The 17,419-nt window shown below is 42.5% G+C and overlaps 1 protein-coding gene across 1 annotated transcript in view; it reads right to left on the bottom strand.

Annotated features, from left to right (window-relative positions):
- Positions 1-3,375: 3,375 nt before the first annotated feature.
- Positions 3,376-17,419, bottom strand: part of MET (MET proto-oncogene, receptor tyrosine kinase) — a gene marked incomplete at its 3' end in the record, with an annotated part of 72,527 nt that continues 58,483 nt past the window's right edge. Inside the window, exons 12-20 of the mRNA XM_084264573.1 lie at positions 16,373-16,529; positions 15,430-15,570; positions 12,284-12,514; positions 9,818-9,898; positions 9,013-9,194; positions 7,363-7,472; positions 4,770-4,935; positions 3,733-3,869; positions 3,376-3,586 (exon numbers count right to left, since the gene is read on the bottom strand). Of these exons, the coding sequence (XP_084120699.1) occupies positions 3,376-3,586; positions 3,733-3,869; positions 4,770-4,935; positions 7,363-7,472; positions 9,013-9,194; positions 9,818-9,898; positions 12,284-12,514; positions 15,430-15,570; positions 16,373-16,529 (1,416 nt within the window). The remainder of the gene's footprint in view (positions 3,587-3,732; positions 3,870-4,769; positions 4,936-7,362; positions 7,473-9,012; positions 9,195-9,817; positions 9,899-12,283; positions 12,515-15,429; positions 15,571-16,372; positions 16,530-17,419) is intronic.

Raw genomic sequence — 17,419 nt, 5'->3', positions numbered from 1 at the left:
GTTCAGACCATCGCTTGGCTGTGTGTTACGCTGGTAGTTTGAAGACCCTGGTATTAATAGCAGACAGTGGTAAAACCTGGGGGAATTTTCCCTGACTTTTCAGGGCAATCCTGAAAATGTATTGGAAAATAAATCAGATGTACGTAATTAGAATAGAAATTGTCAGACCTTTTAGCTGGATTGGGCTTGTGGTGCACCAGAAGAGTGTTTCCTTGCTTAGCTGCTATCTTCAATGCCTTTTTTCCCCAAAATACACTTTGAGTTGAAACAGCATATAAATTTTCTGTTAAGAAGCAAATGTGTCAGGAGAAAATGTGTTTTGATGTTGGTTTTCTAAATATTTTGAAATTACAAGAGCATATAGATACTGTTTGTAATCAGCTGAGACTTTGCACTAAAAATGTTTCTGAGCGAATTAAGTGTAAAATGTCCCCCCCAAGGTAAACCGCTGGGGAAACGAGCTTGTAATGTCACCCAGGTAAAGGTGGCACAGGATGAGCATTGCAGTGCCCACGGGGTACCCACTAAAGAGACGTCACAGAAGTGAACTTGTGAATTCAGTGGGAGGCATCTAATGTAATGGAGAGGTGTGGGAAGGGAGCGGGGTTGGCTCCTGTTCCCCCAGAAGAACCATGGTCTTCTCTTCAATGCCTTCTCTCTTCAGGTATCACAAAGCTCCCCGCAGGGATGGAAACACACGATGGACAGCTGTGAGGGACGTGGGTTCAGCTGCTTGAGGTCTCTTCCATGAAGTTTTCATGGCTGATGAGGGAGCTCAGATGCTGAACGCAAGCGCTGGCATCGCTGGGGCAAGCAGCTACCTCTTTATGATGCCTAAATGATGAGCTTTGAATGTGACCCCCAACATTAAGTGCTCCAAGAATGTCAAGGCTCTGAATGGGTGCAACCTGTGGTTCGGCAAGCAGCTTTCTAACCAAGCGGGCTACGTCATGATTGCTCATGACAGAGTATTGTGCACTTTTCTCTGAGGCATCTACTCATGGGCCAGAGGCTGAGGAGCTGCGTGTTTGGTTTATTGGGGGACTCTCTTTGTTTGTTAGTTTCTGAGCTGTTTCTCTCACACAGTTCCACAAGTTGCTCTTCCCAGGTTACTCAGAAAAAGTGTACGGTCTTTTATCAGCTTAGCAGTCCAATGTTAAGTCATTACAGCACTTGGGGTATAAAGTATTACAGTAATTCATTTTAGTAACGTTTATTAGGTCGTAACAACAACTATGAACATAAGTACCATTCAGCTCTTTTGCAGATATATGAACTTACTAACATCAAATCTTTACCAGAATCACGAATTCTTACAGGTGTCCCAGACACAACATTAACTTTATTAAGCAAAAGTTCATAAATAGTAAAAATGTCCTTTGTTTCACATTGCAGCGTTCCTCAAGCATGTATGTACAAGTTTTGGAGTATCTTCTCCAAATCTATGTGTCATAAACTTCCTTAGCTGTTTTAACAACCGTAGAGATGATTTTTTTTTAATATTTTTTTTGCCTGCAGCAAAGCCTTTTGTCCTTGAGCAATCTACAATTAGTATTGCTCTGAGCAGACATGAAAGTTCGTTCCTGAAATGAAAGTGGTGATGATACACAATACAACATTATCTGCTCGTAGTTTGCCTACACACTCTGCCCTCATTATAAATCTTTCGGTTACAACACTGTCTCCCAAGAACAATATATCTCCCATATATCAGTTCTTTATCTGAACCACCTCTTTGAAGATCTTAAATGGTTGGCTTGCAGCAACGGAGATATCATACTCAGGGTGGAGTGTGTTTACAGTCAGTTCTTTTCCTTTTCAATATTTACACAGTATTTTTTAAGGTTGCTACGATTCATGAATCACGTTCGTTGACATACGTTTTCTGAAATGTTCACAGTGCAGTATTTTGTGGCCTAACCAAACTTTGTAAATGTCATTAAAAATAAACTTCTTTTTTTTTTCTTAATATAAAAATAGAATACTTTATGTGTTTACACCAACAAACCCAGTTCTGTCCTATACTAAACAAGCTATACAGTAGTATGCACAGAATTCCACAGGAACAGAAATGACATGTGATGCTTGCCCTAAAGCTGTAGTACTCCTCCCTAATGAATTAAAGGTTTGTTTACTACCTCTTTTCAAAACCGTTCCTCTGGTCATACATTAGAAATAAAAGTAGGTATCAGAATTCACTGGGTTGTGTGATCCAAGAAGAGGCCTGAAGCTCCCTCTTCTTTTCATCGGTCTCCTCAGGTCTTCAGGGTTGGCATGAAGAAGTTACCAACATTCCTGCTGTGGCAGTGTTGTCCTAGGTCAGGGCTGGCTAACCCGCCTCCGCTCCTTACTCACCTTTGGCGGCTGCTCCACCCAAGGGTAGGTGGCAGGGCTTCAGCTACTTGCTGAAGTGTGGTGTGACTTGCTGGTGTGACTCACCAGGCAGCAGCTCCCTACCCCTGCCAGCCTGCCTGTTGCCTCTTCCTCTCTAAGATAATGTGACTACATCCCAGGGATCAGCCTGGCTTTTCATGTGGATCCCTTCAGTTTTTACCCTCGGAGAGTGGTTAAATTCTCTCTCAGAAGGAATGGGGGCTCTGCATTTTTCAGCGAGAGATCTGTCAACATAGGCTGTTTGACTCGAAGTTAAGTGGCTGAATGTTGAGGTAAAGTTGACACTAGGAATGCTTGAAGCTAGATGGTGTTCCCTTCATTTTATGTACCGTCTGACTACACCAGAGGACTGGCAAGGCTGGCATACTTCTTTATCTGCGCACTCTTTTCTGGTGTTGATTTCTGTTAAGACACTTACCGTGAGGCTGGCTCTCTTGGCTGCCTATGTTCTAAGAAACCTTGTTGATGTAGTGCAAAAATCCAAAGTTTGGACTGTGTGGGAGGAAAAAACCATTTTAAACTCCTTGTTTGTCTTAGCCTTTGGTGTGAAAACCATTTCTGCACTGCTCATTACCCTAAAGTACAGGTAACAGTAACAGTCCTTCCAGCCGTACTGAGTCGTATTCTACTTTCTCCTTCATGGCGTTAATGCTGAATCTTTGCTCTCGGGTCTGAGCACACAATACTGAGAGCCAGTGAGAGCTAGTGGGAACTAGCTCTGGGTGGCGGCACGCGACGCTTCCAGTTCGTAAATCGAGGCGGTTGTTCAAACACCTGGAAATTACTGTGACGGTTTCTAGAACCCCGTAGCCTTAAACAGTATGATACCACGTCCTTGTACTAGTGCAATTTGGGCAACAACATAAACATGTGCAACAGTGTTCTCACAAAGACCGGGCAGTAAAAACTAGTGGACAAAAACGTTTTGCTTTTTGTTCATACAACTAAGAATGGGGTTTTCCTCTGCTCCAGACATACCCGTCATGTGTCAACGTCCATGTCTGTGCTGTGTTGTGATGATAAAAGAGAAGGATAGGGAGCGATGCACTTCACGTTGACGTAAGTGGCGTTGACGTGAACGTAGTGTTCCCCAATAAAAGTGGAGAAGATTGTTGATATTTTTGAAACGAGTTCGGAAAACGCTGGGCGCATCTCCGGCTTTGGATGCCAGCACTTCAGCATGACTTCATACCTGACATTCAAATGAATGAAGTGTTCAGTTATGAAATCATATAAAAAGAGAAAAAAAAAAACCTCCTCTTACTTCCCACACTCCCACCCACTCTAATATCAGAATCGGCAGGCACTTGCATAAGGCTTTGCAAGCTGTTTACTTACAGTGGGTCGGGGCAGTATTCAGGTTGTAGCAGCCTTCTTCCTTGTAACAAGTAAACAGTTATATCAAAAGAATTCACATCAGGATAAGGTGGCGCCCCTCTTGTCATAAGTTCCCATAACAACACACCAAAGGACCACTGAGAAAACAAAGAAATAAGTAACATGTTATAGGGTTGGAGGGCTTTACGTTCCAGCTTTAGAAGATGGTTTGATAGATTTAAGCATTCAAATGCATAGATTTGCCCTTTGTAAAGTTGTTTTACTGCATTCAGCTTTCTTTTAAGTGGGCTAATAAACACTGTAGGGACTTGAGGAGCCACTTAAATTAGAGCCAGAGAAACTCAGCTAAGTAAATGAAAGAAAATAAAAGCCTATAGGCCTGCTACTTAGCTGGTATAAATTGGCAGACCTCTTTTGAGGTTAATGGAGCTCTGCCAATTTACATGAGCTGATGATCTGACTAACCTTGTGTAAATACATACTGAAGAGAATATACATGGTCAAAATTCTATGCATCACAGGCTAATTTGAATCTGGATTGAAAGGGGAGCTAAAATACAAAGTGATCCAGCCAACTAATGACTTCATCTTATAATTTTTTCTTCATAAACAGCCAGGTAATACTTGGGATTGCTGTAGGCAGGCAATAAGTATTTATAAAGCAAGTAATTTCTTTTTGAGAACTATTACATTTTATGAGTGTCAAAGTTAACCTGTTTTGTCAAGCTTTCCAGAGCCCCTCCTATAGCAGGGTTCAGTTCCAACTTGGCTTCTTGGAATGTCCTTAGTTTCCCTTGGAGTGTGATTAAACTCCTAATTTTTCCCTGAGCAGTAACAGATAATCAGGTTGACAACTTGTGGCCTTGTGATTGGGACAAATACCCTTTCTGTGTGTAGAAAGAGCCTCTCACTCTTATGTCAACTGCAGTTAGATTCAAATTTTTGGTTTGGAGTTAGTCCATTCATTAAACACTACAGAGGTGCCCCAGGCCATGTAAGAGAAATTAATAGGTGATACAAATAAGTTTGTACATTACCACATCTGACTTTGTTGTGAACTTCTGAGTTTGTAAACTTTCTAGAGCCATCCACTTCACTGGCAGTTTCGCTCCTGTTTTGTTGTGCACACTGTAGTATTCTTTATCGTAGACATCTCTAGCAAGACCAAAATCAGCCACCTTGACAGTGAATTTTTCATCCAACCTAGAGAAGTGACAGAAAGGATTAGCTGAAACCCAGCAGGCGAGATTTACGGCAAAGGTGGATTATAAGGAGCGACCTGCATTTTGGAGACGGTGACTTGGGGAGGCAGTACTTTGTCTTGGATCTGTTAACTACTGTAACAGCGAAACAAAACCTGCAGCAGAGTGGGTATGACGCCCATTTAACACAGTGAATGGACTCAGGAAATCAGTGACATTGTTTTGATAATACCATTTGAATTACAGCTCTTTTAAAACAATCGCTCTGTTTTAAGAAGACTTTTGTTGTACATCCTGATTGACTGCTACATCATTTCTTCCACAGCTGCTGCTGCTTCTGCATCCTTAGAAACCTCTCATTTTTATTTTTATTTCCAAGTCAAGGTGTCACCTTCCCTATTCACTCTCAATTTTGACAGGGATGGACCCGTCATTATCTCAGTGACTGCCCATCTATGGTAATGCAGCCCTGTAACTAAAGATGTGCTTGTTGTCTGTACTGGGAAAGCACAGTGGCATAAGGCTTGTTCTGCCTGGATTACAGTGCAGCAGTATCAGAAGATCTCTCTGGCGTTGCTCTTCCTAAGCTTGGCATTTGTCCTGATAGGCAGTGCCATTGTCAGAAAAGAGACAGAACATGGGTGTTGGCACACTTTATCCTTCATTGTATGTGCAGACCTATCTGCAACAAATGCCTGCTTCTGGGCTTCTTCACAGAATCACACGGTCACAGAGGGGTGAGGTTGGAGGAGGCCTCTGTAGATCACCTTGTTCACCATCACCTGCCCCGCTCAAGGCAGGATGCAGTACTGCAGGATGCCCAGGACCATGAACATGTGAGTGTTCAGTATCTCCAAGGATGGAGACTTCAGCCATCCTTGCAATAAAAGCCTTTCTTCCTGTGCTTAAGTGCTATTTTCTCCATTTCATCTTCTTTACCCCACTGTTTCAGGTATTCATAAACATGGATGAGACCTACCCTGAGCTTTCTCCAGGCTAACCAATCCCACCTCCCTCGGGCTCTACCTGTGGCATTTCCCTGTCTTGAATTTATGAGGTTTCTGTCTGGACCACTCTCTGGTCCACTGAAGTCCCTCTGAATGGCACACAACTAAACAGATAGGAATGAAGGGAGTAGGATGGAACTTCACTGGGTCCAACAGGGAACCTTTTCTGCCACAGTAGCTTCCTACACCTCTTCCAGGATCACGGAATAGACTAAAAGAGTCCAGGGAGGCTGTATTTGCATCCTGGCTTCCTTTCTGATGAATATTGCTGTTGTGGCTGTGCTTCTGAGTGATGGATTGCACATGGCCACTGAAGAATGTGGGTATTCAGCCCTACACCTTCCTGTCAGGTGGCAGTGGGTCTCCAGGATCTCAAGTGCTGAGCCATGCAGAAGTAAATAAGCTGCCATTCAGCTGGCAATGTGAGACATCCCAATTGCTGTTCCCTCCTCAACCAAGGAAGAGAGAGTAGGCCAGAAGGGAATGTCCTGTTGCCACTACTTCGACTCCGATTAGAGGAATCAGGACTTCTGCCCACTAACCCAATTCCTTTCTTCTTAGGAAAAGTGAAAATAATTTTGCTTGTGTTTTTCATCCTCCCTTAAAAAAACCATCAGCTTTAAGAAAATGTTCTTTTTCAGGGATTGTTTGTTCATCTGCAAAACCGTGCACCCTTTGGAAAAGGATAAGAAAGCCGGTGTCATGGGTGAATAACCGTCTTGCAGCCAGAGTGCCAGTTTATGATGTGCTAAAAATAAACGTTAACGTTTAATCCTGTACCTCATTAACTCCTCACAACAGAGGTGATGAATCAGCACAACAGTATCAGCAGCTCCTGGATCAGTTGTGTGAACTGCCTGGCTACTCAGACACTACTAAGATTCTTTGCATGCTCTGATTTTTTAATGCTAATTTGTGCATGCAGTTGAGCCAAAGTAAGCTCATATTCCTCTAATAAAAGATTACTGTCAATAAGTCTCACTGGTGTTTCTTTGTGTTTCTGTTTTTCTCACAAAGTTCCCCTGTGTTCCTCTCCCTCCTGCTAGGTGCGGCGGCAGAGACGTGCTGCTTCTGAAGAGGCTGGGTGGAAGCACAGCAAGTCGAGACAACAACAGTTTAACTTCCCTTAGGAGATGCCTTTTAAACTCTGTAACCAATGATTTTGAGAGACTAAACTTTTACCTCAGCTGTTCTTAGTTCCCACACTTGAGAAAAGCTTATGTGTAAGAAATGAGCCCTTAGCAAGCTGAGTAGCTCATCAGAATGCAAGACAAACAGCAGGATAATTATGGAACAATGAAAAAACCCACCCTGTTTTTATTAAAAACAAGGAGGAATCCTGGAAACTTTCATTTCTATCATCTCACTGTCTTACAGAGAAGAGTGTGATAACATGGCTGGAATTACAGGTTCATACTTACATACAGTTTCTTGCTGCCAAGTCTCTATGGACAAACTTTTTGCTTGCGAGGTATTTCATCCCTTTTGCAACCTGAAGGCCAAATCCAATTAAATCTTTTACTGTTGGGTTCTGTAAAACATAAACATTTGTGATACAATGAATGCAGAGCAGACTGCTGGTTTTTGCTGTGAAAAAGCCTGGTTTTGCAGTTTTTGATACACTGGTCTTGCTACCAGAATGATCAAGGCAGGTCGGTGCTCATAATAAAGCTGGTGTAAGCTTAGGTCAGGTTCTTACTTCCACTGAGGAAAAACACTTTAAGAAATCAACAAAACAGACAAACTCCAGAAGGGAGGATTTTGCAGTATAAACACTATGATATGGGCTGGGAAGTGGAACAGCACCCTGAAACCTGAACATCACAGCTGATGCTGATAGACAAAGTTCAGGTTTGTGAACCTAGAGTAAGAGTATAACTCAGTAGAAGGTGCTAACTATGAACTTGGAGCTCATCAGCTGGAAGTGACCAAGAAAGGAGAGATTCCTGTTTTGGGCAAAAAGGCACATGCTGTCATCAGTATGGTGCCATGGAAAGGCCAATGAGCAGTTACCTGAGGAAGATCTCTTTCTGCTGGTCTACAAGATGAGACCTTACTGAAAATATTAAATAGATAAATGAATATGAACATAAACCTGTAGTTCTTTTATCCTGCAGCACGACTTGTTATGTAATAGTGTGGTCCCACAGATTTTTCTGGTGTTGATGGTGCTCCATATGGTTTTCTTCTGAGGAACAATCCTGTTCAATTGTGGTCTTTCTAGTCTTTATTTCAGGAAGGACCATGGCACTATTCACAGACAAGGTCCCTGGTGCTTGCAGAATGAAAAGGTACCTCTTCAAAGGGGAAGAGGTAGCTACCTCAGAGAGCTTAAATTCCACCAACAGTATGTCAAGATGTGTCCGTCCTCCCCATTTTTCCTTTTAATTTTACTGGTATTCTTGACTGCCATAGAGGCAGGGGTGAAACCCAGTGGCTCACAAGTGGCTTTATACTGCCCTGGCACTGTGAAATGTGGGCTTACACAGCCTGAGCAAGACTTGTGGTCTCATTCTTGAGACAAAGCAGTGAGGCAGGAGGCACGTGTGAGAAATCTACAGGGAAAATCTGATAAGAGAGTACTCAGAGTTTGCATAACAATTGCTGGTTTCTTTTGGTGAGATAAGAATTAAAATACTGATAAAAACAGGACTGTGACACTTTCTAGCTGGACCAGAAGATCCCTTACCTAAGAGTTGGAAGAGCAGATGGTGACGACTGGCACAGCTGTGCTGAAGTCAACAGAGTTACGCCAGTTTAAACCAGCAGATGGTTGGGCCCCTTCACTTAGATCTCATAAACACATTTGTTTATAAAGAGGCTTATGGATGGGAAATGAGAAATACTTATTGCTGATAATTTCTGGGAAACATTCTAGAGAGGAATTTGAGGGGGAAGGGAAGGAGTGGCAGCGCTGTGGTTGGGCTCGGTGCCAGCCTAGGCAAGTGCTAAAGGTTAAGGTGTAGTAACAGCAGCAAGTTGTAGAGGTAAGGTAATTACCAGAGCTTATAGACTGAGCAGGGCGTGGCTAGACTGGCCTTACTGCTTGGTAGATCTGACCAGGTACTTACATGAGTCTCATTCCTAATGAAGTTTCGAAGATCTCCATGTTTCATGTACGGCAGAACGACTAAGGGGGATCCTTCATTGGGCAAACAGATTCCCAGGAGTGACAGGACATTGGGATGAGTGAAATCTTTCATGATTATTCCTTCTTTCAGAAACTGAGCTACTTCCTCAAGGTCTGTAATCCCTGAGAAATCCAGTAATAAAATAAATTAATTAAAAAAACCCCAAACCAAACAAACCACAGTTTAATTCTGTACACTGTGTCATTGCACAACGAAGTGATAATGAGAAGCTGCAATTATGCTCCCCACCTCCCACATTACAACCAGGTTATGTGCATCAGTTTTCTTACAATGACCATACAGTTTGTTGGTGATTTTAATTCTGTTTCTCTTTTTCTTGTTATGAATCATTTAGAACTGAATAACAACACTTGAGTAAAGCCTTCAGTAAATGTTGTTGTCTCATCCTGTTTTTCCAGCAGCTTTGCTGGCTCTTAAGCAATTTAACTTCCAAAAAACAAATGTTCAGTAGTCAGTAGAATAAAAAATGACACTGCACTTCCCTCATTTTCCTCTGTCCTTTTCTTTGTAGGGGAAATACATAGGAAATACATTTCATTTGATGCACAAGCATATACCAATGCCTCATGGTAATCTAAGTCACTGGAATCGCTCCAGAGATAAATCTGATCCAGCTGCAACTAAGAATCTTTATTTGTGAAAGTACATTTCACTGTAATTAATTAGTTCACTCTGGTTATCTTTGGAATTATGGTAATGTCTCACTATTAAACATGTAACTCACTATTCAGTGACTTTACAGCACAATGAATTTTCCTGCCATCGTTATCCAGCAATGTCCCATGGTACACACACCCAAAATGCCCTGTGAAAAAAAAAAACGAGGGAGATTAGTTTAAAATTAGCTTTCTTGTATTTTCCACTGGGTAGCAATTATGCTTTAAAAAAGTGATCACACTCCACTTCTGTCCAATTCCTAACACTTGTAATGTATACTTCCTAACTAACACATAAAACTATAATTACCTAAAACCATCATTACATCAAATGAAAACTCTATTTGCAGTATAATTCATATTTCTTGACCTAGATGGAGAGTATAAATAATGACCAGGCTGGCGCCAGAACTGCTTCAAATTCTTGTAATGACTCTGCACACAAAAGCCATGTTGGCCCATTCTCACAATACTCTTGTTAGATATATGGCAAAGGAGGGCACAGGAAGGCATAAGCCAGCGCTCAGAAGGGGCAGACAGGACCACTGGGTTGGTGTGTCTCAGAGGTCTGTAAACCCATGCTAAGTGATCCACTGGATTGTTTGTACAGCCTTGGTGCCTCTTTGGTGTGAAGTTGTATACGGAGGGTCACGGTGGGCTTACGCTCTAAGGTCTTGCTATTCCGTGGAAGATGCTGAGTGTGAAGTGTTGGCCATGAATGGTCTGAGAGTTGCTCTGTCGATTACAGACTGACCATGTCACTAGGCAGCTGTCTGTGGTTGCTACTGTGGGCTAGTTCTTAGTGGAGAAACTTGACTGCAACGTGAGTGAAACTTGCCTTCTTGCTGATGGACTAAGCAGTGAAACAACCTGCCAGGGACACAGAAATCCTTCCTGATCCTGTGCTTTCCTGTAAAGCAGATGAGGTAGTCTGCAGAGCAGGGAAACCTACTATGTGAAGTGAGATTGACCTCCTTGGGGCACGCAGAGAACATTGAGCTCCAGGCATGTGCATTAACTTAACCAAATCATATTATGTACATGTAATGGTGGCTTTCCTTCACAGATGTACTATTTGCTAGACACTTTAAAAATATTAATATTTGCAGTTAGAAAGCAAAATAATTTTGAATTTTTTTTTTTTGGCCAAGTGTGAGCTCTGCAGAGAACAGGAGTATCTAATTAATTCTACCAGGTTCCAGTCATAAGCGCTGGTGAGAGCCCAGTTGGCTTTGATTTTGGCTTGGGGTAAAATTAATACAAAGTTTGTTTTACAAAAGCAACTAAAATCTCATCAGACCACAGATTGTTTGGAGCCTGGGCACAAATCCTAAAGCTTGGATCGGGTGTGTCTGAAATATTTTTGGGTTTGGCCCATTTCTAGTTTTGGAAGAGAAAATTAAAAAAGGTTAATTATATCAGTGTCTTTCCTGATATTTTTCAACATTTAAAAAATGGGAAATTACTTGGCATCTTCTGAAACAACAAAGAAAAAGGCCCACCCTTGCTTTGGGGATGATGAAGTGTAATCCATGGAAGGGAAACACACTGCCTGTTTGTTTGATTTGTGGCTATTTCCCTGCAGAAGAGACATTAGGAATATAATTTATAGCCAAAGTTTTAACGGTATTCTGATACTCAACATGAGACCTCTTGTGCACCATCTGCAGAAGTACTGAAAATTCAGTTTCTACTTAGGATACTAATAGGTACACAAGAGTGCAGAGTTTAATAAATGCCCCTAACAGAAATACTGGCTTGGGCTATGAAAGGAGGGAACCCACTTGTGGAGATGTACAGGAATAAGAGTGGTGGAAGAAATCCAGAAAAACAGGGGACTTGCTAGATAAGGGACAAAAATAAGGGGAAGTGAATCAGGAGCTATGCATCGCTGCAGCTGGGATGAGAGAGGAATGAGAGGGAACTGAGAGCATTTCACAGAGGAAACAAACAACGAATTCCTCAGAGCTTGGGGAAACTTGGGGAGGAAAATGGGGTGCGTGCATTTCACCTGGCCTGCGGGGACTTTTACTGAATGCACTAGTGACTGCAGGAGTTTTCCTTGTGTGGCGGAGCCAGCCCGCCAGCTCTCAGGCTCTGCGGTTCAGATTGCTGGTGCCCCCACCTTGGCATCCCCTGCCATTCAGGTGTTGAGACTTAGGCTCCTGCAATATTCTGCAGCAGCCTCACTCCTGGATCAGAAGCCCTGGCTGAGCTTTTCCGTAGCCTGGAAAAGGATGAGAGTGAAGCAGCTGAGGGGGAACCAGCAAGTCTCTGAGTTCAAAGGAGACACGTTAATTGGCAGCCTCCTTCCTCCCCCTTGTGTCTTCTCCAACTGATCAAATGCACAACCCTTCATCTGGCTTCAAAGGAGAGCCCCTTGGTTCTGCCTATGGTTTGATGCACGGGATGCAGTCTGTAGGAGCTAAACAGATTGAAAAACCTCTCTGTGTCCACCTTACTCAGAATGGTTTGTAATGAACGGGTGTGCAAAACGAACAGCAGCGTGCAAGGTACGGAGTCGCGGTACTCACCTCTTCCTATTACTTCACTGAAGTGCACTATCAGGCTGTCAGCACCAATAACCACATGCTGCACTTCTTTGACCAGGTCAGGGTTTAAGGCACTGATGTCAATGTGGACATTAGTTTGGAGAAGTGGACTGGCTAAATCTGAGTCCCCGCTGGACAGAATTGGGGAGAGGTCAGAGTGAGGATACTGGGCAGGTCTGCACGATCCATTCTGAGACATGCTTGGAAACTGATCTGCAAGATGAACAGAAAGAGTTAGAACCCTTCCAGACTCCTCCTTGGAAAAGGAAGTGCTTTATTTCATTGGTGAGCAAGGGTTTGAATTTATCAGTTTGGAAGTGGCTTGGCTTTGCAGAAGCTTTGGTCACAAAGGGAAAATGAAAATATGCATTGCTGATCTGCCAGACTCTAGGAAAATGGTGTCACTACAAACTTTTGCTTGTCTCAGCTCTACTTTATGAAAGTAAATGGCAAAACTTCCACTTTTCTGAGGGGATGGAATGCAGCCTTGTCACTTCTTGCCAAGTGTAGGTCGTAGCGTTTCTAGTAATTGGGAGTAACAGGAGTAAAATGGAAAAATGACAGCGACACGGGAGGAGGAAGTAGTGAACAATTAAAAACACAAAACCGTTTATTAGCAGCACGGTCTCATTTAGTAGGGAACCTTACATTTCATGAAGGTTTCCAAACTGCTGGTGACTAGCTATATTTATCCAATGGTAAATATTCAACCAGGGAAATGCCTAGAGGTGATTCATATCCTGTAACTGCCGAAGATAATACAGTTGGTGCTACTCATGAAAATAACATGAGCCAGCTGATTTAAAAGAGCAGAAATTAAAACGTTCCAGTCAAGCAACGAGTATTTTTACTTTTATTACTTTTGTCAACAGCATGTTGTTCAGGTATTTTAAATTACTTTTGTTTCAAAGATTTTTATGCTAGCATTTTGTAATAGAATCAAGGAAATAAGTTTAATTCACACCAATTTCAGTCTGAAATTAGTCCAGTGGAGGGAATGAGCAGAATTTAGCCCAGGGTCAAAAAGAAAAGAAAAAAAAGGGAATAAATTTAACAGCAGAAATTATTGGATATTTTATCACGAAGACTAGATGGTGTTGTACAGACATGCTGTATATATTTATGTATAGAACCTGTGAAGTTTTCCTATAGGGGTGTTCTCACTCTAGGTGCTGAGAAAAACTCAGTGTTTTGCTATCTAGAAGCAAAAATACAAACTCTTGCATTAATAGGGCCATGTTAACGCCACATAAGGTTTATGTCACCAAGAGTGATTATCTATTTAATAATCACAGTAAAATACTCTAGCTGTGGCTGCAAATAGAGTGTACAGGTGCTACAGGCAAATCCGCATGTTTCCCAATGCTCCTGTAATTTTATTCTTTGGCAGTAACTGACATGAGCATTAACTGAACGTAGCTGCACCTCCTTCATAGAATCCTAGATACACAAAATGGTCTGGGACATCAAAGACCATCTAGTTCCAACCCCCTGCCATGGGCAGGGACACCCTCCACTAGACCAGGTTGTCCAAAGCCCCATCCAGCCTGGCCTTGAACACTGCCACAGAGGGGGCAGCCACAGCTTCTCTGAGCAACCTGTTCCAGTGCCTCATAAAGAAGAATGTCTTCTTAACATCTAGCCTAAGCCTACCCTCCTTCAGCTTAAAGCCATTACCCCTTGTCCTATCACTACCTGCTGTTGTAAACAGTCCCTCTCCATTTTTCCTGTAGGCCCCTTCAGGTACTGGAAGGCTGCTGTAAGGTCTCCCTAGAGCCCTCTCTTCTCCAGGCTGAACAAGCCCAACTGTCTCAGCCTGGCTTCATAGGAGAGGTGCTCCGGCCCTCTGATCATCACTGTAGCCCTCCTCTGGACTCACTTCAGCAGGTCCATGTCTTTCTTGCATCCCGGTACCCCAGAACTGGAGGCACCCTTCTTGGGTGCACTGCACTCTGTGGTGTGCTTTGCCAGTGCACACAGTGGTCCCAGCACCACCACTGATTTACCCTGCTCCACCAAAGTTCTTTGGATAGTTCTGTCTCATGTACCACTTTCCCTTCTAACCAGTGGCACAGACTCTCCTTTTCCTTTGGGACCCTTTCAATCAAGCAACTTCCTATGAGAGCTGGCAGCAGCAATTAAAAAATCATAAAGGAACCTAGGAATGTGCCTGGCTCTCACACAGCTCCATGACTGGGGATTACAAAGATGGAGTGAGTATTTGGAGTGATTTCTATTGGGTTGTATACAGCAGCAGCTGAAATAGTACAAGACTATGTATATACCAACACTAACAAATACCTGTGATATCTCGAATATCATAATATGGTAACTCTTAATAGTTAAAGAGTCTTTAATGGTAACCACAGAACATGGTCTCCATATATCTTAAAGATTATGTTCAGCCTAAAGTGGTATGGTAAAGTGCAGCAGAGTGCTCTTCCAGAGAATATGCAGTTTAAAATGGTGTTATAATGTATTCAGCTTAGGGTTATTCTTCCCTCGTGCCCACAGGTCTGAGAATGAACAGCGTGTTTTCTTAGACAGGCATCTCAGCACACATGGACCTCCACTCAATTTGTCACACATTTTGCATCCCTTTAGCTTAATTTTTAAAATAAACATTTCTGTATCATACAATGTGCCGTTTTATAGGAAGGACACAAGCAGAAAAAAGAATACAAGTGTGCAAAACTCCGTGTCCCATGTACAGAACTGCTTTATAATGACCGTACGGTGTCACTGAGACACACTAAACCTACAGCCACTTGATGAAATCCTTCTTTTTTTTTTTTTCCAGAGTGGATTTGTGCAAGGTGTGATGTACATCATGGTAACACAAAACTGCTAGAACTACTAGCTCCTAATAAATCATGGAGCATACTTACAGTATTTTATTTATTCCTCCAACCTGAAGAAAAGTAAAAATCCTTTGCACCTTAATGTTGAGAAGCTCAGTACAAATCACAAGCTTGTGAACGCATGAAAGTCCCAACCAATGCAGACACAAACAAGCCATACGAGAAATCGAAATGAAGATATATGTGTATATACAGCTATCATCTAAAGATATATGAAAATCAAGTTGTATAAAATATCATCCACACAGATTCATAATAGAGGTCTACCTTCTAGAAAAGTTGATCTGTAGTCTACAGATTCGCTTGAAACCATTTCTGTCGTTGGACTTACACTCCTTGCGCTCACCAGCCTGTCCAGGTGAGGAGTGTGCACTCTGCCATCATAGCGGACTAGATCGCTTCCCAGATCTGAAGGGGGAGGAGAAAGCAGTATTAGAAAACCCTCATGTTTACTGTGTGCCAACATTCAAGTAGGTATTTATTTCAGTTTATATGTTCTGTTTTGCTGGGAAAAGGGCTGGGTGGTTGCTGAGGCAGACGTGCACAGGACCTGAACTTGAGCTGTTCATGCAGCACAAGATTTGCTGTAACTTGTGTTAAAGCCCCACTCTCTGCCACACTGGAAGATCCAAGAGAGCTTCAAAGCCTCTGAGGCCAGCGTCACGATCTCACTGTGATACTGCGTCACAAGAAGACATGGCTATCTATACACTAACTCCCTTCCTCCTGCCCCCTTTGCATAGTGCTCTGGTTCCCACTGGAAGGAAACCAAGACACAGGGACCAGAGAGGAGGCACACTCTGACCCAGTTCCTGATTTAGGAGACCAGGAGACACTGCAGCACTCTGTGTCTTGCACAATTTAGGCACAACCTGGAGGACTGGCAGTTGGGCGAAGCTGCAGTACTCGTGATTCTGTGCATATCATTTACTCTTTCAAGCCTGATTGGGGAAGAGAAGTTATTAAGCTTTCCTAATAGCTCAGAGCTGCTCTGAAATCCTTCTCCTTGAGGCACAGCATGGCCCTTCACCCAGCTCTGGCAAGAGCCAAGGCCTGAAAGGCAACTAAAGACTGAACTTGATTGTGAAACCTCTGCTGACAGGTTACAACAGGGCATTGCATGGCCCTTAAGCAAAGCATAAATTGATGTCAGTTTTTAAAATCTAAGATATAATAACGGAATTATTTGATAGAATTGACAATGATGGACCTTTATTTTGTTTCTTTTTCCTTCTCCAGAAGAAAAACACCAAAATGATACAAAATAAAACTGATGTTGAAACAACTCCAGCAATTAGTCCCGTGAAATTCTGATCTTGCCGGATCAGCACTTTTCCAATAACTGTTGACAGAACTTCTTGCTTCCACTGAAAAAAAAAAAACCAAATTAAAAAAGTAGTGTGATGATTTCAAAAGACAAGTAAGGAGTAGATTGTTAGTACTAAACTATGGGCTAATATGTCCCATATGTATTAAATCTTGATCTTGTGATGCTGTACTGCGATAAGACACTGGGAGTAGAAATTATTATACTGGTGTATGCGAAAGCAGATCTACATTTTTATGATTCATTGCATGCTTTCAAGAGCTCTGGTAGTGACAGGGCTATGTATGTATGTGCTACACCACACACATGGCACGCACTCACACGTGCGCCCTGGATAACAGGGTCCCGCTGCTACCAGATGTTCATTCAAAATGCCAAAATTCATGCTTCTCCTCAAATGGTGCAGTGGAATGTATGGGCCTAGGGATCTATGAGCTGAGATGCATTAAAAAACAATGAGCCCAAATGTCTTTAATATGTGTCTTCCTGGCATAAATACGCTGTAACATCGAACTCTCTCTCTCTCTGTTGACAGCGTGCCTGCATTTTAGTTCCCAAGGTCACGTGAGCCTGTCCCTTGCCAGCTTCTAGCTTGTTGACAGTTTAAAGAAACAAAAAAAAGCCCCAAAAAACCCACCCCCCCCAAAAATCAACAACCAAACAAACACCAAGCAGCTAACAGGGCAAAACTCTTTTAGGTCACACGGCACTAGCTCAGTCAGTTGGAATGCATCTGGCCATCTTTTCTCTTCCTCCTGCAGAATTCATTCCTCTGGGTACTGTAATGATGGATCTGCCCGTCAAAAGAGCAAATTTTCTTCTTCGCTGGGCAGACTGCAATTTCTGAGGCTCTTTGCCAGTAAACAAGCAGAAACCTTATTTAACCCCTTTATGTTGTGCTCTTTTCTACATACATGTCACACTTATCTG

This window comes from Gallinula chloropus (assembly GCF_964237585.1).
Source record: "Gallinula chloropus genome assembly, chromosome: 1".
NCBI classification, from domain to species: domain Eukaryota; kingdom Metazoa; phylum Chordata; class Aves; order Gruiformes; family Rallidae; genus Gallinula; species Gallinula chloropus.
This window is presented reverse-complemented; position numbering and strand designations above follow the sequence as displayed.